The 27,135-nt window shown below is 33.8% G+C and overlaps 1 protein-coding gene across 7 annotated transcripts in view; it reads right to left on the reverse strand.

The window, feature by feature from the left end:
• Nucleotides 1-24,296, reverse strand: part of LOC149554371 (uncharacterized) — a 39,375-nt gene extending 15,079 nt beyond the window's left edge. For 4 of the 7 annotated variants that reach the window (XR_016364353.1, XR_016364352.1, XM_089828453.1 and 1 more), the window contains exons 1-4: nucleotides 23,770-24,296; nucleotides 15,672-15,712; nucleotides 15,384-15,471; nucleotides 14,140-15,138 (exon numbers count right to left, since the gene is read on the reverse strand). Coding sequence is in view for 4 of the 7 variants with exons in the window: in XM_089828453.1 (XP_089684579.1) it covers nucleotides 14,140-15,138; nucleotides 15,384-15,471; nucleotides 15,672-15,712; nucleotides 23,770-24,055 (1,414 nt within the window). In the remaining 3 variants the exon portion in view is untranslated. The remainder of the gene's footprint in view (nucleotides 1-14,139; nucleotides 15,139-15,383; nucleotides 15,472-15,671; nucleotides 15,713-23,769) is intronic. The other 3 variants (XR_016364354.1, XM_089828455.1, XM_089828454.1) reach the window with 1 other exon arrangement.
• Between the last annotated feature and the right edge of the window lie 2,839 nt (nucleotides 24,297-27,135).

Genomic DNA, 27,135 nt, shown 5'->3' on the forward strand with positions numbered 1-27,135 from the left:
ATTGATAGAAACGAAAAAAACAAAAGTGTCTATTTTAGACATATTGATCAGTATATGTCAAAAATCATTTTCTTAGAGCATTTTTCTCTTGATATAAAGGTCCAATTGAATGAAGATGCCAAAATGAAAAAAAAATCTCTCTTAAAGGAAAGCTTTGAAAAACACATTACAAGTCCTGTAAACAAACCTATTAAGTACTCGATTTTGGCTATCAAAGCATGACACCTCTATTCTTTGCAAATGTATGCATATGAAATTTGTGAAATCGTTATATAAGTAAAATAGATGACCTTCAACATCATATCATAAGTGAAATTCAAATGACTGAATTTCTTCCTGTGAAATTAATGTTGCAGAAAGATGAAGATTAATGCCTGTTTTTCCATCAATGTAATGAGCCCCCTTTGGCTCTGTGACTTATGGAGGACCAGTGGGTGTTACATATTGAAAGAAAGTGTTAGTAATATTGAATATAAATATCTTATTTTGTCAAATGTGACATTTATATAACAGACCATGTTTTAAACAGTTTTCTCAATTTGTTGGGTATCCATATAGGCATCAACCTATCAAATCATGAAAGTCCACTAGAGGAATCACCAAGGCCCAACAAAAATTCTACATTTATTTCTTTGTTTTTCACTTCATTCATCATCCAAAATTAATGTGCCTTAGTATTGAAACTTTAGTAACTGACCAATAATAATTGAAAAACAACAAATACAAGGACAATATAGCTGAAGATTTGCCCTACAGAGACCCATTGTGGGAATCATTCCAACAATCTTCTAAGAACACATCTATATGCTAATCTTCTCTAACTTGCAACTAATTTAATGAACTCCAATGACTGCATTCAATTACAAATCCTTCATGAAACGTGGCAATTAACTTCCAAGTTTAGTTGTCAATAACCTCAAGACTACCATAACTGAAATGCACCTCTTAACAGAGCTCTAACTCTCACAATACCTCCTTGACTCCCCCACAAGGAAGAATGCCTCCAAAAGTAAGAAGTGCATACCCCAATGCATTTACTTATAATTTATAGTAAAAGATGGGTACATTAGTCAACTTAGGCAAAATGCCAAAAAGTAGTGCCCTCCACACATCAAGAAAGGTGAATAATTTTAGATCCCCAAGTGACCTCTTTCATTTTGCTGTGTTGTTTTAAATAGGACATATTCGACTACAATTGAACCAATCATCTATGTCCTATTCCATCAGAAACATAGGCCATCAATGTGAAATAGAAACGCAAAATAAGTTGCCATTTTTAAAAGAATTACATGAAACTTCTAGAGGAATCAAAATATGGTATCAGAGGTAAGATAATTGCAAGAGACTTTTCCTTCCTTTATTTTCCCTTTTTTTTAATGGAGGATTTTTAAACTACAATATCATTTTTAGCTAATTTATATGGGAACACGAGCTTTAGGCTGAAATTCTTTAGCCAAGAAAGGACACAGGTATCCATTCTGCCAAATGACCTGGAGAACGATCCCAGCTGCTGAAGTTGAAAGGTCTTATACTGTTTTTGACCCTGCCACCAAAATACATTACATGTTTCTAGCAGTCCAACTATATATGATTGATAATCAAATAATTTTTGGAATGGGCATACACAATGCATTAGGAGGGATTAGAAGTAAGAGATGAGGGTTTGGAGAGGCGTAAATAACTATCCATGAGCTGTCTATGAATACACGTGGACATGAGAAGTTTTCTGTATGCATGTAAATGAATATATAACTGATTTCCTATTCGTTCTGGTTATAGTTACATATTTATAAAATATTTCTACTCATGTTCTGCAGCATGGCAATTGAATTATAACTTTTGACAGAAGAGAGTAAAGAGTTACTGTTTCGGATTAAATAACTACTGTTTCGGATTAAATAACTATAAGCATAACTGCTATGGTCTGTGGGAGAATGAAAAGCATATGACAGATGGCGTTATGCTTGCATGTATTTCAAAAAGCCTATACTGTTCATAAATTAGTAAAGCATATTGCTATCAGGATTTAACTGTGTGATTTTTAGGTCAAACTCATTGACCCATTGGCATAATACCAAATTAACAATAACTGTTATCAGGATATTGCTATCAGGATTTAACTCATTGATTTTTAGGAAAGTATTGTTATGGGCGTAATACCAAATTAACAATAACTGTCAGAAAAAGCTTATATGAAAAATACTCGGTAAAAGTTTTGCCAATCAGAATAGGGTGAATATGAAAGAATGTTGAGTTTCTAAAAATTGTTCTTCCCCACCCACACTAATTTCTTAGACTAGAGGTGCTTGTGTACTCAGTTACCCTGTCTTGTCGATACTACCCAATGAAGCATTGTTAAAGGTTGCAAAGAAATGGCCAGTCATGGAAAATAATCATGGAAATGATGACTTGAGTACAAAAAACACATCCGCGGGTTTAAAAATTATACAAAAAATAATAATATCTAAACATTATTATATTAAAAATCCTTCCATTGTCTAAATCATTCCAAAAGATCAAGAAATGTCTTCAAAAAAATTCAAAGTTCAAAAAACTTGGACATACACCAAACATGATTCTATTAGAAACTTTGCAGTACCTGATGGAAAGTATATTCCTCATATTAAGTATTCAATCTTTGTCCATGAGTTTGCAAGGCTGAATCATAGTGTCATGTCTCCGATTTGAAACCCTAATTGTGATATTCCCATTCTTTTCACATCAATTTTGGGAAGTCTCTAAAAGAGACAAAATTGCAACAATGAAGCAAAACAAACATTCCATGCATGACACAAGACTTATTATGATGGTTAACTCAAGAGAGTTACGTCGATGGAGCAAAAAAAAGCAGTTCATGTAAGCCACGATGATAAAGATGCATGGTTCATATGATGAACAGTAATTAACAATAAACAACTGACCATACATGAAGAAGCCCAATATTGAAAGTAATTAGAAATTAAATACAATATGGTGTTTTGTAAGAGAATAACAATTAAGACATTGACGGAAACATCATAAGTATCAGCATGACAATAAATGCATCATACTCCTAAACAACTGATTAATAATTGTAGACAACAAGATGAGGGGTCTTGCAAACAGGGACTCTAATTAACAACTCCTTTTATACCAATTGAAGAACAGTGATTATGTCTCCATAATTACACAGATCGACTAAGAGAAAGAGGAGAAATCAGACACTGACTCCAATGGCTATCATCGGTTAAATGTTATAAGTTTTCTCCATATCTGCGTAAGTCCCAATCATTAAAAGGCATATTGACAAAAGCATGGAAACATATCAATTACCGAATCTAGGTGTGTGTAGCAATTAATATTGTTGAAGTATTGATGAATACTAATAAGCACACCACAAAGTATCGATTTTGTTATCAGTGATCAAGGAAGCCACTGATCGATGCCATCCAACAACTGAATTATGGCACAGCAACTGTTAAAAGACAAGGCTTAGTAATAGTCCATAAGAGATTGATGGGAGTTAACAGTGATTAAGATTTAATATTATCTGCAATTTGGCTTATACTAAATCATAAGTTGAAGAATTTATGATGCCAGTTTTTGAGAAGATCTGACTGATTTATGATTAGTAAAAAAGAATAACAATTAAGACACTGACGGAAGCATCATAAGTATCAGCATGACAATAAATGCATCATACTCCTAAACAACTGATTAATAATTGAAGACAACAAAATGAGGGGTCTTGCGAACAGGGACTATAATTAACAACTCCTTTTATAACAATTGAGGAACAGTGATTATGTCTCCATAATTACAAAGATCGACTAAGACAAAGAGGAGAAATCAGACACTGACTACAATGGCTATCATCGGTTAAACGTTATAAGTTTTCTCCATATCTGCGTAAGTCCCAATCATTAAAAGGCATATCGACAAAAGCATGGAAACATATCAATTACCAAATCTAGGTGTGTATAGCAACTAATATTGTAGAAGTATTGATGAATACTAATAAGCACACCACAAAGTATCAATTTTGTTATCAGTGATCAAGGAAGCCACTGATCGATGCCATCCAACAACTCAATTATGGCACAGCAACTGTTGAAAGACAAGGCTTAGTAATAGTCAATAAGAGATCGATGGGAGTTAACAGTGATAAAGATTTAATATTATCTAAGACTTGGCTTATACTAAATCATAAGTTAAAGAATTTATGATGCCAGTTTTTGAGAAGATCCGACTGATTTATGATTAGTAAAAGAGAACAACAATTAAGACACTGACGAAAGCATCATAAGTATCAGCATGACAATAAATGCATCATACTCCTAAACAACTGATTAATAATTGAAGACAACAAGATGAGGGGTCTTGCGAACAGGGACTATAAGTAACAACTCCTTTTATAGCAATTGAAGAACAGTGATTATGTCTCCATAATTACACAGATCAACTAAGAGAAAGAGGAGAAATCAGACACTGACTGCAATGGCTATCATCGGTTAAACATTATAAGTTTTCTCCATATCTGTGTAAGTCCCAATCATTAAAAGGCATATCGATAAAAGCATGGAAAGATATCGATTACCAAATCTAGGAGTATAGCAATTAATATTGTAGAAGTATTGATGAATACTAATAAGCACACCACAAAGTATCAATTTTGTTATCAGTGATCAAGGAAGCCACTGATCGATGCCATCCAACAACTGTTAAAAGACAAGGCTTAGTAATAGTCAATAAGAGATCGATGAGAGTTAACAGTGATTAAGATTTAATATTATCTGCAACTTCGCTTATACAAAATCATAAAATAAAGAATTTATGATGCCAGTTTTTGAGAAGATCTCACTGATTTATGATTAGTAAAAGAGAAGAACAATTAAGACATTGACAGAAGCATCATAAGTATCAGCATGACAATAAATGCATCATACTCCTAAACAACTGATTAATAATTGAAGACAACAAGATGAGGGATCTTGCAAAGAGGGACTATAATTAACAACTCCTTTTATAGCAATTGAAAAACAGTGATTATGTCTCCATAATTACACAGATCGACTAAGAGAAAGAAGAGAAATCAGACACTGACTCCAAAGGCTATCATTGGTTAAACATTATAAGTTTTCTCCATATCTGCGTAAGTCCCAATCATTAAAAGGCATATCGACAAAAGCATGGAAACATATCGATTACCAAATCTAGGTGTGTGTAGCAATTAATATTGTTGAAGTATTGATGAATACTAATAAGCACACCACAAAGTATCGATTTTGTTATCACTGATCAAGGAAGCCACTGATCGATGCCATCCAACAACTGAATTATGGCACAGCAACTGTTAAAAGACAAGGCTTAGTAATAGTCAATAAGAGATCGCTGGGAGTTAACAGTGATTAAGATTTAATATTATCTGCGACTTGGCTTATACTAAATCATAAGTTAAAGAATTTATGATGCCATTTTTTGAGAAGATCTGACTGATTTATGATTAGTAAAAAGGAATAACAATTAAGACACTGATGGAAGCATCATATGTATCAGCATGACAATAAATGCATCATACTCCTAAACAACTGATTAATAATTGAAGATAACAAGATGAGGGGTCTTGCGAACAGGGACTATAATTAACAACTCCTTTTATAGCAATTGAAGAACAGTGATTATGTCTCCATAATTACATAGATCGACTAAGAGAAAGAGGAGAAATCAGACACTGACTCCAATGGCTATCATCAGTTAAACGTTATAAGTTTTCTCCATATCTGCGTAGGTCCCAATCATTAAAAGGCATATTGACAAAAGTATGGAAACTTATCGATTACCAAATCTAGGAGTGTAGCAATTAATATTGTTGAAGTATTGATGAGTACTAATAAGCACACCACAAAGTATCAATTTTGTTATCAGTGATCAAGGAAGCCACTGATCGATGCCTTCCAACTGTTAAAAGACAAAGCTTAGTAATAGTAAATAAGAGATCGGTGGGAGTTAACAGTGATTAAGATTTAATATTATCTAAGACTTGGCTTATACTAAATCATAAGTTAAAGAATTTACGATGCCAGTTTTTGAGAAGATCTGACTGATTTATGATTAGTAAAAGAGAATAACAATTAAGACATTGACGGAAGCATAATAAGTATCAGCATGACAATAAATGCATCATACTCCTAAACAACTGATTAATAATTTAAGACAACAAGATGAGGGGTCTTGTGAACAGGAACTATAATTAACAACTTCTTTTATATGAATTGAAGAACACTGATTATGTCTCCATAATTACACAGATCGACTAAGAGAAAGAGGAGAAATCAGACACTGACTCCAAAGGCTATCATCGGTTAAACGTTATAAGTTTTCTCCATATCTGCGTAAGTCCCAATCATTAAAAGGCATATCGACAAAAGCATGGAAACATATCAATTACCAAATCTAGGTGTGTGTAGCAATTAATATTGTTGAAGTATTGATGAATACTAATAAGTACACCACAAAGTATCGATTTTGTTATCAGTGATCAAGGAAGCCACTGATCGATGCCATCCAACAACTGAATTATGGCACAGCAACTGTTAAAAGACAAGGCTTAGTAATAGTCAATAAGAGATCGATGGGAGTTAAGAGTGATTAAGATTTAATATTATCTGCGACTTGGCTTATACTAAATCATAAGTTAAAGAATTTATGATGCCATTTTTTGAGAAGATCTGACTGATTTATGATTAGTAAAAGAGAATAACAATTAAGACAATGATGGAAGCATCATATGTATCAGCATGACAATAAATGCATCATACTCCTAAACAACTGATTAATAATTGAAGACAACAAGATGAGGGGTCTTGCGAACAGGGACTATAATTAACAACTCCTTTTATACCAATTGAAGAACAGTGATTATGTCTCCATTATTACACAGATCGACTAAGAGAATGAGGAGAAATCAGACACTGTCTCCAATGGCTATCATCGGTTAAACATTATAAGTTTTCTCCACATCTGCATAAGTCCCAATCATTAAAAGGCATATCGACAAAAGCATGGAAACATATCGATTACCAAATCTAGGAGTGTAGCAATTAATATTGTTGAAGTATTGATGAATACTAATGAGCACACCACAAAGTATTGATTTTGTTATCAGTGATCAACGACGTCACTGATCGATGCCATCCAACAACTGTTAAAAGACAATGCTTAGTAATAGTCAATAAGAGATCAATGGGAGTTAACAGTGATTAAGATTTAATATTATCTGCGACTTGGCTTATACTAAATCATAAGTTAAAGAATTTATGATGCCAGTTTTTGAGAAGATCTCACTGATTTATGATTAGTAAAAGAGAATAACAATTCAGACATTGACGGAAGCATCATATAAGTATCAGCATGACAATAAATGCATCATACTCCTAAACAACTGATTAATAATTGAAGACAACAAGATGAGGGGTCTTCCGAACAGGGACTATAATTAACAACTCCTTTTATAGCAATTGAAGAACAGTGATAATGTCTCCATTATTACACAGATCGACTAAGAGAAAGAGGAGAAATCAGACACTAACTCCAAAGGCTATCATCAGTTAAACGTTATAAGTTTTCTCCATATCTGCATAAGTCCCAATCATTAAAAGGCATATCAACAAAAGCATGGAAACATATCGATTACCAAATCTAGGTTTGTGTAGCAATTAATATTGTTGAAGTATTGATGAATACTAATAAGCACACCACAAAGTATCAATTTTGTTATCAGTGACCAAGGAAGCCACTGAACGATGCCATCCAACAACTGAATTATGGCACAGCAACTGTTAAAAGACAAGGCTTAGTAATAGTCAATAAGAGATCGATGGGAGTTAACAGTGATTAAGATTTAATATTATCTGCAACTTCGCTTATACTAAATCATAAGTTAAAGAATTTATGATGCCAGTTTTTGAGAAGATCTCACTGATTTATGATTAGTAAAAGAGAATAACAATTAAGACACTCACGGAAGTATCATATGTATCAGCATGACAATAAATGCATCATACTCCTAAACAACTGATTAATAATTGAAGACAACAAGAGCAGAGGTCTTGCGAACAGGGACTATAATTAAAAACTCCTTTTATAGCAATTGAAGAACAGTGATAATGTCTCCATAATTACACAGATCAACTAAGAGAAAGAGGAGAAATCAGACACTGAATGCAATGGCTATCATCGGTTAAATGTTATAAGTTTCTCCATATCTGCGTAAGTCCCAATCATTAAATGGAAACATATTGATTACCAAATCTAGGTGTGTGTAGCAATTAATATTGTTGAAGGATTGATGAATAGTAATAAGCATACCACAAAGTATCGATTTTGTTATCAGTGATCAAGGAAGCCACTGATCGATGCCATCCAATAACTGAATTATGGCACAGCAACTGTTAAAAGACAAGGCTTAGTAATAGTCAATAAGAGATCGATGGGAGTTAACAGTGATTAAGATTTAATATTATCTGCGACTTGGCTTATACTAAATCATAAGTTAAAGAATTTATGATGCCAGTTTTTGAGAAGATCTGACTGATTTATGATTAGTAAAAACCATCAAGCAGGATAGACTAATCAATAACAAATCATTGATGTGAAGATAATGCCAGCATCTATTACTTGGAAAGACAATTAAATTAGTTATCCAATTATAAAATGAAAGGTGCAATAAGTACACAAATAGGAAGCAATAATGAATAGACACGAGGCTAGGGTCCCATGGAGGGGGCTTTCCATAAAATAGGGCTGTGGCCACTGAGAGTTTTTTAGGAATATTTAAATATCCCTGGTCCCATGAATATTATACTAGATTTCAGCTTAAATTTCAGCTCCTAAATTTAAGGAATGTTTAATTAATGAAGTATTAAAAGAATAAAAAATGTATTTTCCTTCTAACCATTTGGTTTTGGTGGGAATAAAATGTAGAGATCTTTCACAAGTGGCAAATATTTCTCCTAAGTTGGTGGGGCAATTTCCCCCCACCCCATTTTCACACACTCAAATTTAGAGGCCTAAAAAGGCAAAACTCATATTTTGAAGGAAAAGATTCCAAATAATCTTGCAGCTCCCCAAAAAAATCTCATGGCACCTTTTGTACCAAAAAAAAAGAGTTGTAGGCCCGACCTCTGTCTTAGACAGGTCTTTTTGCATCATGCTTCATCATTCGTAACATATGACATAACAAGACAATCATCACCACCCAAATAAAGGATGGAAGCAGAATTATTATTTATAATTGGTGCTCATCAAAGGAGATAAATCACATTATATTTCTGGCAAACTACGTGTGACAGAAACTTAGTATGCTGCAAGTAATCTATAAATTTAATACTGTTACATCTGAATTCTATTAGGAATAGGGGGCTGATCGTATGTGTGTGCGTTCCATAAAGTTTCCAGGAAGAGGACATCAAGGGAAGGTGGGACAAACTTCCATCACTTTGGAACGTTTTTTAGGGGACAGCAGGAGGCGCTATTGAAAAATAGAGAATTTTTTAAAATTGAGAAAATATTCATATATACATATCATAAAATTCACTAATAAAGCATTTGTCATGGATACTCTAAAAGCTTAATACATTTGGAAGGATTTGGAAAGGTGATTCAGCATTGTAGAAACTTTCATTGTCAATGAGCATACATATCATATTCAAATTATAACAATTATGCCAAAAGGCTCTAAGTTTCAACCATAAATGACATAAGTTATAAACAATAGACAAAGAACTGAAAAAATATAATAATATACATATCATAACGTTCATTAATAAAGCATTCATCATGGATACTATAAAAGCTTAATACGTTTGGAAGGATTTGGAAAAGTGATTCATCATTGTAGAAACTTTCATTGTCAGTAAGCATACATATCATATTCAAAGTAAAACAAAAATGCTGAAAGGCTCCAAGTTTCAACCATAAAATGACATAAATTGTAAACAATAGACAAAGAACTGCAAAAATATAATAATATATAGCTGTCCATAATAACCAGATGCTAGGTTTAAGAACGTCCCCTGGTAATTTAGACCAGTTCAACATAAATTAACCTAAACATAATATATATCGAATTGAATTTCTTATAACTTATTCAACTCATGCTATTATAATGTAAGTCAAATAACTATATGTAATTTATGAATCGAATAAGAGACCGATGCTAACCGTATTATTATTTAGTGTAGGAAGGATGCTTTGGATGTAATTAGATTACTTAGACACCAATCCTCAATAGGCTTTCCCTAAAAGTTTACAGATCACACCCTTAAGCCTTTCTTTGGACAATGCTGGTCAGGGTCGCTGATCCCCAACATTTTGGGAATAACCTATTGGCTGGAATTTACCCAGTCTCTCCCAGAATACATCTTTGATCTCCCTTCTCAGATACTCAAACTAATAATAAGTTTTAGCATGCATATCTGATGGTATATATATTAACTATGCTTAACAGGAGTTTCAGGTTTCTATACATATCTGATAAGGATTTATATATTTATAAATGCATTAGCTGGTGCTTGTTAATGATGCCTGACTGTTAAAGGAGTACATTTTAATTTATTTATTTATATATTTATCCTGTAGAACTGATACTGCTCTGTATCTTTTCCTTTTATCCTAATCTTCTGTTGTCAACTGAAAAAATAAGATGGACACGCTGTATGCATTCCCTTATTACAATGTTGTGTTTGTCATATCCTTCTCAAAGACCATTGACGTCTTCCAGTTTGATCAAAAATGGATATACAATAGGAAGACGTAAGAGTTGATTGCTATCTTATTCGTTACAAGATCAAGGACTGCCAATGTGCATTTATTTTTACTTAATATCAATGTTGTCTTGTCTGCTCGCTTCCAGTTCTGTCTTTGTTTATCCTAACTGCAATGACCATCAACATACTTATTATTGTGATCTATATAATGATCACTTTATATCCCATTTTGGTCTGCAATGCTGTTCAAATAGTTTGTCATTTCTTATTACTCTGTTCTTTGATCACTTATCATAGTATTTTCTCCATGTATTCTTCCATATTTTCTCCGTGCTCCTTGTTTGCATATATATAATATATCCCCGTGAGGGGAAAGTGGATGTTGATGTTTCACCATGGGTCGTGAGCAGTTGTTGAGTCGACAGTTCATAGTCAACCATATGACTTCAAAGCACTGCTTGTATTCATCGATCAATAAGCTTATTCAATGAAATTAATATATGAATTAATTATTATTAGTATTCATCAGTTAATGAGCTACTTCAATAATAGTAATATTTATTATTGATCATATTAATATGATCGATATATTGACTAGTAATATTATATCAATACATATTTATATATATAGTATTGATTATTCGATACATTTTAGTATAAGCTTCTGGATTGGATTGTGTAGCAATTTTTGTAACATCAACATTTCAGATCACACTCAGTGATCCATCATAAGATAAAAACAAGGGGGCCAGAGAAAGGAGCACACAAAACGAGGAGAAAAAAGGAAAGGGAGAAAAAAATGAAGAGAAAGACAAGAAATGGGAAGAGGTCCTGACATAATTGAATAAAAGGAGAAACAAAAACTAAGAATAAATTAAGTACAAAAAGTAAACTAAAAAATTTAAAAATATACGATATCTAACATTATTTTAAAAACAAACCAAAATGACAAACAAATAAGAGGAGAAGAAAAAACAAGCGAAATATAAAGAGCAATAAATAAACACAAAATAGAAAGTAAAGAGGACAAAGAAAATGTTTTCTTTTTTTTTTTCCTCTTCATTTCTCTCTCCCTTCCCTTTTTTCTCCTCATTTTGTGTGCTCCTTTCTCTCTCAACCTCCTTTTTATCTTTTGAGTTAGTCTAGTTTGCTACTATCTATATCTATTATTATTCTTACACTTTATTGCAACCATCCTAATGATGGATCACGGAGTGTAATCCGAAACATTTGATGTTTAGAAATTGCTACACTAAAAATTCTTATACTCAAAATTCTTATGGATTGTGGAAATCTGATTGCATTAATATTCTATACATGTTGGTTGATAAACTATTGATTAATTACATTGATTATAATATTAATTGATATATTTGATTAGTAATAATGTGTTATTAATATATGTATAATTACAGATTCATGACAGTCTAAATCAAGTAAGTTTGAATCCCTAACCTCTTCTTTCAACTTATGTTCACTCCTTGATCAAATGTTCGTTTTTCTCTTGCTACTCTTCATTTTTTCCCTTCTTTTTGGTTATTTTATACTTAGATTAGGCTTCAGTATAATTTAATGTGCTTTGGATGTCCTTGTGGGCACAAACAGATTTGTTTTCAGATTAAAAAATGTGCTCTTCAAACTGGCCTACCAAAATAGGCCTGGGCCCTAGGGGATGCCTAGGGGACACATAGGAGACCCCTAGCAGCCCCAAGGACGTCCAACAGTCCCCAGCCGCTCTGAGAGCCATCTTAGAAACCTTTACTGAATTTTGCACAAACTAAGGATGGGCAGGGTACTTCAAAATGTCGTCCCTGTACCATCAACAGCACACGAATGGGGGTAAAAGCTCAAGGGATACATCCTCATGGAGCATTTATATCTATTAATAATATCTGTTAATATATATTATATATGCTGTAGCATTTTATATCTGTTAATAATAGTGAAATTATAATATATATACATATAGCCCAATCCTTAATCACTTGCTATTGCCCCATAAAAGGATAGGTTGATTTTGTTAGGGAGAGGAAGCGTAAGTCCTGCCAGGGTATGTGAATCCCAAGCTGGAATATGGATGGAGTTCTGAAGCCTTGAGGAAGTCTATTTAAAGATTGGTTTCTACACGCCCTATGACAAGTAATTCCCTTCCCTCCTTAGTATTGATGATCAGGAGAGAAGTAACCAGTTGCGGCTTAAACTGTCAAAAGTATTATGAAACATTAACTGTTCCTAAATCCAATTTAAATGCATTGTGGGGTGTGTTAAACATTGAGGATTTGCCGCCCCTTGTAGGAACATTACAGAGACAATGTAAATCGCCATTTCCAAGTGCAATCCAAACCCTGTTTTAGAATTCAAGGGTAAATCAAGTAAATCCCAATAGGGGACATTAGAAATAGGGAAAAGGGAAAGCCCCTTGCTTAAAATATGTAAAAAGTTGACATGAAAATATATTGTAAACCAGTTTTGGACAACATAATGTGACAACAAACCACTTTTGCACGTGTTTACAGAGAAAATGAACATGGATGAGAAGCAATTTGTAGGTACAAGGACTGGTAGCATTGGTCTGAGTGCTCACAAGAGAATGAATTCACTAGGAGTGATGGAAGATTTAAAATGGCATACAAATAATAGTTGGCATTGGGAGATTGGAAGTAATCAGAAAAAATAAGGAGTGTGTTTGTGTTCCTCAGATATGATACAGAAATTGCATGACATAAGGCCTTCCACGGTACATGTTTTCTTTATTGTGAACTCTTTTTCACTTCAACTGAACTCACTGTGTGAAATTTTTGTATCCAATAAACCCACTGAAAAAGAATTAATTGAGAACTGCTTTCTTTCTGACAATAATAATGCCTCTGAATTCTGGTAGTCCATCTTCCACAAAGTGAATGGCATTTCAATATTAGCTAGCATTCAGCATTATATAAACTTATTTTCTCAAAATGTGCTAGCAGAGGAGGCTAACCTCAGGTGTGAAAATTTCAGGCATTTTCCAGATTATGTGGTTGTTACCATTATCATCAATTAAGTTGATGTTGCAGCATTATTGAATTTGGAATAATTATTTTTTCCCAAAATACAAAATGCAAGATAAAAACATAAGAGCATCAGGTAACAATTTTATTATGAAATACATTCTTCTTGAACCAGAAAAATCAATAACATTGACACTATCAAGGATATTTAAATATTGCAGGCATAACCTGCATGAGGAGATCTATCCTTTTACAATTTATATGGACAAGAAAAGCAAAATATATTAATGTAAAACATGCAGTTATACCTAAATCTCCTTATTTACTAATATGAAAAAAAAATTGGCCAGCAAGATTATCTTTTGCAAGCATCAAAACATGAAAAGCATTTAAACTAAAAAACTTACTTGAATGCTTGTGACTTTTAGTTCGTCTTTTCAAGCTTGACTTCTTTTTATCACTATGTGCTTTCCTAGAAGAATCCTCCAACTGCGGATTGATTACTATGGTTCCCTTCACTTTATCTTGGTGAAAACCACGTAACAATAGAGAAGATTCCTTTTCAAAATGATTGTCAAGAACTCTATTTTGCCCATCTTGATGATCTTTTAAGCTCGTCTTCTTTCCATCTGTGTTCTTATTGTTCTCAATTGTACCCTTCTGATCATAATGCCTTGCCTTCTCACTCGGGTTGTCTCCAATCTTATGAATATCATGTTCATTGCTGAGAACCTCATTTTCTTCAGCACGCATATCATCATCATCAAATCCATCATCATACTCATCATCTAAATCAACTTGTTCTTGTGTTGAATCACCCTTTGTATTTCTACTCTCACTATGCCTGTTATCATCTAACAGGTCCTTTCTCTCTTTCCCTCCATTGGAAGTTCCAACTTTGCCAAGCTCCTTGTTTGAGCCATCTGTATCTTTTTCTTTTTCTGTTCTATCAACATCAAGCTCATGTTTCAGTGCTGCTTCATATTTTTCTTCATACAATTTGAGTTCATCTCGCCCTTTTTCATTGTACAATCCTCCATCCCCAAAATCATGATCAACTGCCATTCTAGTAGACTTGGCATTTTCCTCCTGATGCATTAAATGCTCTGCTTCTATCTTATCATTGTCTTGTTTATTCTTTCTCTCATAACCTAGGTCATTCCTCTCTTTGTCCTGACTAATTTCATTTTGAGAAGTATTAAAATCTGTATTTAGGAAATCAGAATCATCTTCATTGTACTCGCCATCCCTTCTCCTATCGTCTCTATCCCAGTATCTGGAGTCCCGGCCTGAACCAGCGGAGCCCTGACCAAAGTGAAGAATTTTGGAATCTTTATTGCTATTACTATCAACTTTATCTTCTTTATGTTTTGTCACCCCCGCCTGCTCCGTAAATTTATTGCTTCCTATCATAAAGTCAGATATATTTATTCAGGGGAAACATTGAACCAAATCATGTGTCGTCAATATATTTGAAGTCATGAACCATAGCTCAGGACTCAAACAAACAACTAGAACTATAAACAATCAAATTTTAGTTAGGCTAATGATACTGATATACAGACAATTAATCTCAACAAATGATAAATAAATCAACTATTAGTCATACCCTATCTTAAAACACCCTTAGAAAAGGATTAATGAACCTAACCTGAGCCCAATTTATGCTCATCTGTGGATGTCAAGGAACGATCTTGTCCTCTTGATTTCCAGAATGAAAAGTGAGATAAATGTGCCTGCTAAAACAATAAAATTTATGCATAACTACATACTCTGAAAACCACCTTTCAAAAGCTTTCACAAAATTATACACTTGATAAATCTTCCCCTTCTATCTGCATTGAGATTATATCCTCTATGGCTCTGAGTACACCCAAGAACTAGAGTCCTACAAAGCTGAAACCTCAAAAAGAAATAATTAGACAAAAACATTAAGTACCTGATAATAAAGGTCTCCATCTTCAGAAGCATCCTGCTCACCTGTAAATCGTGGGAACACGGCTCATCAGAAAAGCATAAATTGATACTTAAAATGCCAAATAAATAGATTAAAAATGTTTGCAGAAGGGATATGTAATTTTGATACTCAGATATGAACCCAAGAGAAAAACCCAGAAGTGGCATGGCAAGATGTAGTTTTTATGGCAAGTAGAAAAAAGAAACTCAGAATTGGAGAAATAGAAATCGATAGCCAAAGCCCTAGAATAATAATCCAACATGTCTGAAAGAGAGGTTGAAGTGTACTAAAATCCACAGCTTGATCACAGAATCAAAAGAGAAGCATTTGAGTTGGATAAATGTATCGATGAAAAATTGGTAACTAAGAGATGTCGTGAGACTGACAAGATCGTATCACCATCAGGAATCATCCATTCAGACCACAGCATTCAGTAAATAAACCAGTAAATCATGTTTATACTTCTCGTTTTTTTATGGAAGAAGTCCTTGAAATTAGAGAAGCTTACCCCTTGTCCCCATGCGGCTGCTTAACTCAAATTTCCGCTTAATTTAAGCAGCTATAGTGTTCCCATGCATATTTTAAATGATGGGAAAAGGATAAAATAGAATCTTCTTCTATTTTAGTGGAGCAGCAACTGCTTAAAAAATGAAAATAGGCATTGAAAAAAAAGAGGGGCCTGGAAATAAGCAGCCACTGTTAATTGGGAAAAACAACACATGTCTTCACAATTTGTTTTCCCTTCTTTTATTTGTCTTCATTTTTTTTTCTCAATCACTTTTTATTAATGATTTTATTTTTAAATAGTTTTTTATATAATTATTCAAAAAATAAGCAGCCAAATTTCATAAGCATTGGACCGCCTGCTCCACAATAGCTGCTGAAAAAATTGAACAGTTGCTAGCCAAGATAAGCTTAGCAGCTGTATGGGAACCTAGCCTTATTGTGAATCACCAGAACATTAGTCTGTGAGAACCTAGCCTTATTGTGAATCACCAGAACATTAGTCTGTTTCATTTCGAAAAGATATTAATAGGAATGATGACACTGAACAATCCATGATATGCCACTGGCATTAGCAACAATTTTCTGAGTTCGTTCAAGGAGAAATTTTGATCATTCACACTCCTGGAAGGACACTAAACCAAGACTGATAATGGATCTAGTGTAGTGTATTTGAAGTTTGAATACATGTATGATCATTAATTCGAATAAGATCATCTTGGGGGCTTCAGCTTTTGCTTTGAAAGAAAATTTTGTTTAAAACAGTCCTTTTCTCTCCAGTACTCTAATTTTTCTAATTTTCACAATACTAAAGGATATTATGGCTTCTGTGTGACCTGATAAGGCACTTGCTTGATCAGTTTTATTCTCTGATATTGCCTGATTCTATTGGCTTATATCTTCTTTCTTAACCATGTCAACTTAGTAAATGGCTATGGTATATACTATAGACTGCTTAGGGAAAAACATTTTGTTGCGTATACAGCGGCAACAAAATTAGGAATTAACCATTAGTGGACAGGAAGGTGCACTGATTTTAGCATACAACCCCCAGCACTTGTCTGGGATTGGAGTGTTCCTCTAGAAGGGGGCATCACATTCATTCTAAGCGCAACCATTACAGTTGTGATGTAAGCAATAAGCCTCCCGTTAGCTTCTAGATTTTCAAAATATAAAGATTGAATTTCAGAATATCATAGATATAGTGTATTGAAGTCTTCTGGAATAACTGTGCATTTTTTAATCAAACTCAATGACCATCAACATTATTATGGACAGTGTAAACTTAATGTCTTTGATAATAGATATTTGTTTTAAATTTTTTACATTACTTTTAGAACCAAATCATCAATATTATTCACAATCAATTAGAACATAGATGATTCAGAAAAACACTTTCACAATAATGAATGTGTAAGGTCTGTAACCTAATTGAAGTAAAAGATACAAAAAATATTATCTTTCAGCTTGTACATGCTAAATGGTATATGAAACAGAATTAGATGCAGATATTTACAGATTAAATAATTGATAAGGAGATATTTTCCACAGCAAGTCAAATTGTGATATTGCTATCAGGATTCATCTTTGTAGTATTTTTAGTCAAACTCATTGACACATAATTCATGAGTTAAGGTTCACGTGAACCCATCTCTCATGAAAATGAATAGAACAGTTAGCACTCATTGCATCTAGGTGATGCTCGCAGCGGGGAAGCTTTGGGATTTCTCGGGAGGTCACCCATCCCAAACTATTCTAGCTTGAGCACCCTTAACTACAAAGTTTCCTCCATGATTAAACATACTCTACTTGCAACCCAGTTAGCAAAGCCTTCAGCAAGTGTTATGCCTTATGAACCATTCGTTACAAAGCCCATCAATTGATAAGTAGGAGATATCTTCCACAGCAATCAAATTGTGATATTGCAATCAGGATTCAATTTAGTCAAAAAATTGTGTTAACTGATTTCAAAAATTGCATTACATGAGCTTCAAATCAGAGTTACAACAGTGAGAAAAAAAGCTGACAGACAATTAGACCATAGTTTAAACATAAAGACACATTCAATATAAAGAGCATGTTCTAATTTCTTCAATATATTAATGACACAAGACACACTTATGGCTCATAAAAACATTCAAAGCAGTCACAGACAACTACATCATAGATGAAACAAAAGAACAGCTTAAAATGAAGAAACGTAGCTTAAAAAATAGATTAAAAGAACAGCTTAAATGAATCAGTGGATGAAGCATATAGTAATTAACTTGCTCACACAACATGATGAAATTATTATTGAACAGATATCCACAAAAATTTGCTATTATAACTTTATCCACAAAAATTTGCTATTATAACTTAAGATAGTCAACAAGTGCCTGACCAACAAAACATTGGATGAATTATGAAACCAAAGGTACCTTGGAAATGAAAAATCTGCAACATGTACAATCCAAGTAAAATAAAGGATAAAGTGCATGTTCTTTTCACTTGTCAAGATTCTATAGTGATGGTAGGAAAAATTACGCAGATGTTTACAATTATGACCAAAATCTTCAATCAAGACAAGTAAACAAAGGTTAAAGAAAAAATATATAATTACCATATCAATATTCAAAGACAACCTATGAAACCAAAATAAAATCTATAAGGGTGTCCAACTCAAGTAAAACATAGTCTATATATTGAAAGTTTCAAACACCATGAAAACCTAAAAAATTGATGCATGTTGTCCAGTTAAACTTGTAGGTAAGAAGTTTAAGGAAAATGAGCGTCTGATTCCAAAATGATGACAACAACAGGTTCAAAATAATTCAACCGCCTTAAAGGCGCACATATTGCAAACCCAAAAGCACTCTATCATAAACTATAACACCCCAAAAACCTAGTATGCTTTAAATTTTATGGTAAACGTTTGATAATCTAGACATAAAACTACGTATCAATATTTTAAGGTGATCAATATTTTGGATCAAACTTGATTACACAATGATGAGTCTCAAGCCTGTTACACCATGTTTCCTAGACAAGGATGGCAGGGAACAAACCTCTTCTCTGGATTTTTTGGGAGGCCATGTTTGAGGGGATGGCAGGGGATGACCATTGAAAAATATAGAAGATTTCAAATAGTCATAAAATAACATTAAAAAGGCATTCATCGAGTACATTATAGAACCTTGAAACAGAAGTTTAGAGCCTGAGTTTGCACAAGGAGATAAATACAAAAATTAATAAAAGTACATTTTTTTCATTACAATGTGCATAAATATTATTTACTATTAGAAAAAAAAGTCCAAGAGCCACAAACTACAGTACAAAATGACAAAATTGTAGAAAATTCAAAATCTGGTGCTGCACCTAATATTCATCTACAACAACTGCTACTAACGGTCTATGTATTAATGTAAACAATAAGACTATGTGTGTCGAGCTCTAAGACAATATAAGCCAACACCACAAAATTTATGATTCTATCACTTGTGGGATTTGTGCGACTTCAACTCCTCAAGGTTTAATTGTATTTACATAGATCTGAAATGAAATTTTAATAATTATTTTTTGGACAATGCTATTGTTCTTAGTCAAACATCAAAGTTATATATTGTTAATAGCACATTCCAGGCACAGAAGGACAATTCTAATGTGATAGCTATTTATGAGGGAATTTTAAAAACACATTTTGATTCATGTGCAATTTCAAAGAAATCGCACTTCTACATCAACACCTTCAATGCTGCAATTGTTCTGTGCACACATTTTGTGTCAAGATCCTTCACACAAGCATGAAGGCTTCTACCAAAACGACCTCACATGTATCTACACAAGTGTAGATTCAAATAGATCTTCACAAACAATTACACAAGCACACTCTTTAGTCATGCCAGGCAACTTCAAAAAATTGCATTAGCTTTAACAACAAAATTGCCAATTCCTTTTCCAATATCTCTACCTTACTCACAACCTACACAAGGGCAACACATGCATCTGCGCCAATATATTCATGTCAACTGCATACAAATCCCACACCTGGGCACATCTGCTCCACAAGATCATGCCAACCAAATGGCACCGTACCACGACAGAGAGAAAAAAAGACGCTAAGTAGAGCTTTCCCGAAGGAAGGGCCTTCAACTGTCATCCGCAAGGAGGGACGCTTCAGATATTATTCCTAGAAGAATAAAGTCATTATATGCAGCTGAAGATTAAATCTCTTTGATGTCAGAAGTAGCAGCTACGAGACATGAACTTCACTCACAAAGTAGTAGTTTGTTGACCTTGTCTTCAATGGCTTTTCTATCCAAGGATACAAACATCTGCAACACACACTAGGTACAGTGAACTCTCTACATTATGCAACATTTCCTTATGCTGGCTTCTATGGATGCAGTCAAAGCCAGGGGAGAAAGTTTTAAAATTCTTCTCCCTTGATCGGGCAAACAGGAAATCTTAGTCAAACCACCAATTCTATCAGGTCAACTCACATTCGTTGCAACCACATAACCTCTATCATCAACTACGAGAATTTATAACAATTGACAAAGTGCTCCACAGTAGAGAGGCTAGATTCTTTGGTCACTAGTCAACATCAAGAGCAACATCTGTACCTTTCCAACCAGTGCAAAAATGACATCTTCAATGGCAAATTCATTAAAACCAGAGCCACAAGCATACATGGCAGTTTGCATATAAACATCTAACTATTTCCCAGGAGCATCTTTATACTACTCTACAACTTAGTACTCAGAGAAGGCAGCATCCCTACCCACACTAGACACGATCTTTATTCAGACAACAAATGCAGGAAGCCTTCCCAGATTCACTCTGAAGGCCAAACTATCAATTTGAAGACACCAGACCCAGAAAGAAAACACCTTAAAGCACATCACAACAAAACTTCAGAATCCTTGGATGGTAGAAAATTAACCTATTGCCTCTCCCATCTTTGTGGATTGCTTTCAAGAAAAGGTTTGGTGTGCTTAGTCTTCAAGCTTTGGAATATACTAATTGCTAATTAGTGCAACTGAAACTTTACGGTATCTGCTTCTATTCTAGACTAGATGGAACTTCTTACAGATAACTTATTTTATTCAAAACTGCATTCTGATATTATATACGGCATTACACTGGCTGTATTAAGTGGTCATATGAAAATTTTGAAATTAGGATACCTCCAAATATTCGAACATTTAAGTAGCTATCAAGCAGCCAATATATATAATATGTTTAGGAGCTAAGTGGAGACATCAGGATGCCATCATTTTCTATTAAAACTACCCAATATTATAGAATAAGAAGAGAATAAGAACAATTTTAGTAATAAATTTACTTCCTTATTTTTCTTGACTAAGACATAGGGGATGGCTAGTCATGCCCTCCCATTTCCTTTAAAACGAATGACATCCCACAGATGTTTCCTAAATTATCTGCAAATTAGGGATAGCCAGGGGATGTTTTTAACTTTTTAGGTACATTTTCAACCCAGCTCTAGAACATCTCCAAGGGGGAACAAGGTCTGAAACGATAGGGGGATGCATCCCAAAATTACATTGGTCTCAAGAAATTGTGTGAGAAATTTTTGTCCAGGAATTTTAATTCAGAAATCTATGTACTGGAGAAGCTTGGGATCTTTGATCAAAATGTAAATTCAACATCCTTGTTCACAATCTGCAATGTCATCAAAATGTAAATTCAACAAGTCACAGAATGTAATCCCAAATGTCTGTTTGCTTCTTTTATAATTTTAATCCAAAATATTTGTGTTCCAATTACAGGCCGCATGAGCTTCAGTTCTTCACATGTATGGCTTAAAAAAATAATTCAGGCATAAAAAAAATTTAAAGAATGCATAAGAGTGAAGGGGACTAAAACCTCTGTAATGGGAAGATTAATTGCTTCAGAGGAAATCTAAGAGAAGAAAGGGTAAAAATTAATTAGAGAGTCAATGTTTCAGATCACAATTGGTGACAAAATGATGTGTTTAAAGTATTTTGGGGAATTGAAAACCAAACATTGATCCAAGAAGCACAAAGTCAAAAAAATTATCCATTCCTATACTCTAGAACATTGATGAATTTAAGGATGGTAACATCCTGTTAAAAATTAACAAAATGAACATTCCACACCATAACTCATGGAGGAATGATAAGTCGAAAGAACTTAAATGCCTTAAAGTTAAAACACACACGGCAATCTCAGAAGCCAACTTTAAAACACCCTGAAAACCTAGTAAATCGTGAAAATCAACAATTTGGGTTACTATTTGTGACATGATAATGAGATGCGTCCTTGATTAAAAGTTAACTGTGGAATCCCAACTAAAAAATCCACAAAAACTAAAAAACCTAAAAACCTATAAAAACATGAGAATTATGGAAAATATTTAACAAAACAAAAACTTGCTACAAGTCATTTTTGTTTAAATTAAATTTTCAAACCAAATTTGGTGATTCAGTCATACATTAGGCTGTTGAAACATTATAGAACTTTCAAAACACTTAACGAATTTAAGGAAAACAGCTAAGAAAATAGAAGCGGGATATAAATTAATTCCTAAAACCAACATTCTAGATCACACTTTTGTGATGTATTGATATGACGGCAGCCTTGATCCATGAAAGTCTTATGTACTGTAGAGGCTTTCAGAGTTTTATAGCCATTGCTTATCACTTACCAAAACAATAAAGAATTTATAGAAAATTCAAAATACTTTTAGATGAATATCAGCTATAATTATTTAAGGATGTCAACAATTTCAATCACAACATGTTATTTGATGATATGATGTGCCGTGGAAATGCAATCAAAAAATTCAACATACTGTGATATCTTAAAACACAATGATTTTTGGAAAAGACTAAAGAACATAGAAGCTGGCTTAGAAAAATTACAAAAAATCAAAGTATCGTCCACTGTGGAAATGCAATCAAAAATTTAAAACTCCTTTAAAAGGTAAAAACTTATATGCTTGTGGAGATCATTTAAGAAAACTAAAAAATGGCAATGATAGGAAAAAAAAAAATGAGAAATATAATGATAGGACACAACCTTGATCTTGAGAATGTTTCATGGACTTCGACGCTTTAAGTGTTTGATGTAGGTAAATTTAAAAATATTTATACTTTGGATCAACAAAACCAAATCTCTCTAAGTAAAATTTAGAAAACCAGATGTTTCAGATCAGAACTTACGACACAATGATAGGTCACAGCGCTGGTTTAATAAAAATTTATGGACCGCGAAAGCTCGACCATTTCGGATCACACATTGATACTTACTGATTGGCTGCGACCTTGATTTATAAAAACATGAATGGGCTGTGGAAGCTTAAGCATTTTGAATTATACTTTACGATGCAATGATAAGCCGCAACAACGGTTCAAGAAAAAAATACTGATTTTGAAAGCTTAAACGGTTCGCTTTCTGAATCAATTGAGCTGTTGCAACCTTGATTTTGGAAAGTAGTATGGACCATGGAAGCTTGAAGCATTTAATTCACATTGCTTAAAAATTAAGTAAAAATAAACAAAAAAAAAAAATTAAAAGGAAACAAAGCCATAATTGTAAAAGGGATTCGAACCTCTATCACCAGAAGGATAATTGCCTCCGAGAAGCGTGATGAAAACAAGAGTGCAAATTATGACGAGGAAAACACCAATGGAACACTGCGAAATCCGCGGCAGGCCAAAACGGCTGAGCTTCCTGCCGCGATGATTTAGCTTATGCCTCAGCGTATTGTTATTATTGTTAACATTACTAATATTATTGCTGTTATAATTTCCTCCATTTGCGTTGGCCCTAAATGCAGAAGCAGACCTCTCCTTATCCACCTGCACAGACCCGTTCCCTTGCCTGTACAGAGCCATACAAACTCATTTTACTTATTCTCTGCAACAAGCAGCCATTTTACGATGCACTTCTTTCTTTGATCTAGGGTTTCAGTTTCCTCTGGTTCGCCTTGCAGTTCAAAAGTTCAAGGGATCGACTCTCCGCAGCCCCGCTCTGTTAAATTCTCTGTCCTCTGGCGTTATGTTCTACTCAAAATTTTAAAATGAAATTGGCGTGTTTTATTTATTTGGATGTCGCGAACGTCGTGACTCCCAAAGCGGAAGAAAACTTGCAGGTATGTGAGGCTTTCTAGACAGGAATTGTGTGGGAAAGGGTTTATTTATTTGTCCACGTCAGCCTATGCGTAATTGTCAGTTGTCTGGCACGTAGTTAGTGTCACGTTCCGACACGTCAGCAAAATGGAAACTTGCCCATGTCAGCAGAATTTTTACTTTTTCAATTACAAAAGACGCCTGAAGTCGTTATCAACAGCAACCGTTCTTTTTCCACGTCAGCAGCTTGGCTGATTTATCCATCGAAATGGCATACAGTTGGTTGGTGTCATTGTCGTGATGTGTCAGCTTGGCGGCGTTCCGTCCATAAATTAGTCCAATTTGAGAAAGCATCAATTCACCAAGAAATTTTTCTATTGAAATAAACCGTCTTTGTCTCGTCTTTTAGGACAGTTGAATTCTTCCCCAATAAGATTGGCTTTCGGTGGATTTCAGCTTGTTATTATTCATTTATTTATTGTAAGTTGATATGTTAAATTTATAGAGCAAATTAGTCAAACTCTTTTTAGATGAATAATGTTAAAAAAACTATTGAATGTGTTTAATATTTTAACTCTTTAACCATTTTATTATGATGATCGATTAAATATAATCTTTAAAAAAAATCTATTGAATGTGTTTTATTTTTTAACTTTCTAACCATTTTATTATGATGATTGATTAAATATAATCTAAAATGTTCGTGAAGAAAAATATTATATATAATTTTTGACAAATCAAATTAAAGAATGTATATATTGATAATAAAAGATAATGTTTAGATGTTCAATGGCAGGTAGAAATAGTTATATTTGAGAATTCAAATTGTATTATATTTTGAAGTATAAAACAACACAAGTATAAAAGGTGGTTAATCAATGAGAGCAATAGCAGAGAAGAAAGGAGGTGGGTCCTACTCATCTTATTTGCTTCATACGACAAGTTTTCAAGTATGCATAGAGGTCTCGACTATCATTACCATCTTTACTATCGTTTGGTTTACTTCAATAGCAACTTAAACAAGAGAAATAGCAAGAGCCAACCAAATGAACTTGTCAAAGTTCGACCAACCAATAATGTCACCACTAAAAGCAATGGGTGAAGCAAAACAATAATTAGTTGATTGTGACCTTCTCACTAAATATTGTTATACATGAGAGTTTAAATAGTGATACAGTCCAAAGCATAAAACAACACAATAATGAAATGTGGTCGCTATGCAATGAGAGCGACAAAAAAGAGGAGAGCTAGTGTGTCTCGGTCATTTGGTTTGCTTCATATGACAATGAGGTCCAAAGTATTCACATATACTCCCAACTATCATTTTCATTGTTATTGGCATCTTATTTATCTTTAATAGCAAATCAAACAAGAGAAATAGCAAGAGTTAATTGAAGGAACTTGCTACACTTTAGCTAACCAATCGTCCTACCACTAAAAGCCAGAAGAGAAACAAAATGACAACTAATGGATTATGACCATCGTTACTTAATATTGTCACATGCAAGAGCATGAACATTGTTATGGTCTTGAGAGTAAAACAATATGACTATGAAATGCAACCCCTAAGCATGCAATGAGAATCAAAACCAAGAGGAGAGGCAGTGAGTCTCAGACATCTTATTTGCTCCACAAAACTATGAGCTCCAATGTGTTCACAATGGTCCTAACTAGCATTATCATCATTATCATCATCTTGTTTACCTTTAATAGTAGTTCTATAGTGCAGGAGCACCCTAGGACTTGTCAAGGTCCTCTTGAAATTTTGTTGTGTTTGGCTCTTTGATGGGCCATGGTATGTAAGAAGAGCTCAATGGAAGCTCAAGGTGATATCCAACTGCACCTTGATATGTTTGCCAAGTCAAATGCAAAAGTTGTAGAAAAAGATGTAAAGTTGCATTGCCTGGGTGAAAAGTTGTCAAGTTCACCTAATTGATTTTAGAAGTAAAAAATGTTGGTCAAAGGCCTAGAATGGCTTGGAATAGATCCACTTAGCATTAGAATACCATTTGACATATTTTTACACCCTTTGGTTGCAAGGAAACAAGTGGAATGCAAAAGTTTCTTAGGAATTGCAAAAGTTGTCAAGTTGCAATTTTGCAACTTTGACATCTTTTTTAGCAACTTTTGCAAAATCATGTAAAAGGTGATCAGTTGGTTCCCACCACTCAAGAATTAGTTGGGGCAGGTGTGGAATGGCTATTTAAGCCCATCCAAACCATTTTGTACGGTTGGATGTGTTGATTGCAAGTTCGAGCAATTGAATGTTGAGCATTTTTTTACTACAAAACTATGCAAGATTGAACATCCTCAATCATATGGATTGAGATTTGAATTTCCTTGCATTTAGTAGTTAGATTAGATACTTTTAGGATTCTGTGCATATTTTTAAGTTCTTTTGATCACTTTTAGTAGGGTAAAACTAATTCTTTTACACTCTACCAGTCTTTGGACAAACCCAGGCAGTTTGGGAAGAATTTGGTCTAACTTCAATTTCCATGGTTAGAAAGTTATGACCTTGTGTGAAATGAGAGTAGACTCTATGTACATTAATCAATTTTTGGTTGGAGGATTAAAATTGTAGTTTGGTAATTTTACTAGCTTGCCCTAGTCCTAGAGCAACCCGGCTAGGTGGCTAACACAGAGATGTGTTTGGAAATTGCAGGAGTGGATAGAACTTCATAGATTGACTTTGCATTGTGTTAGGGGACTTTTTCTAAGGGGTATGAAAGATCAATGGGAGGAATTGATCAATCCATTTGAAGGGGTATTGAAAGCCTACTTTAATACTAGTTTGTGTAGACCTAGAAACCCTTACAAACCCTCACTTTTGGGTTTGGACATAT

Source organism: Cupressus sempervirens, chromosome 5, assembly GCF_028749045.1.
Source record: "Cupressus sempervirens isolate cs-2001-9-10 chromosome 5, ASM2874904v1, whole genome shotgun sequence".
NCBI classification, from domain to species: Eukaryota; Viridiplantae; Streptophyta; class Pinopsida; order Cupressales; family Cupressaceae; genus Cupressus; species Cupressus sempervirens.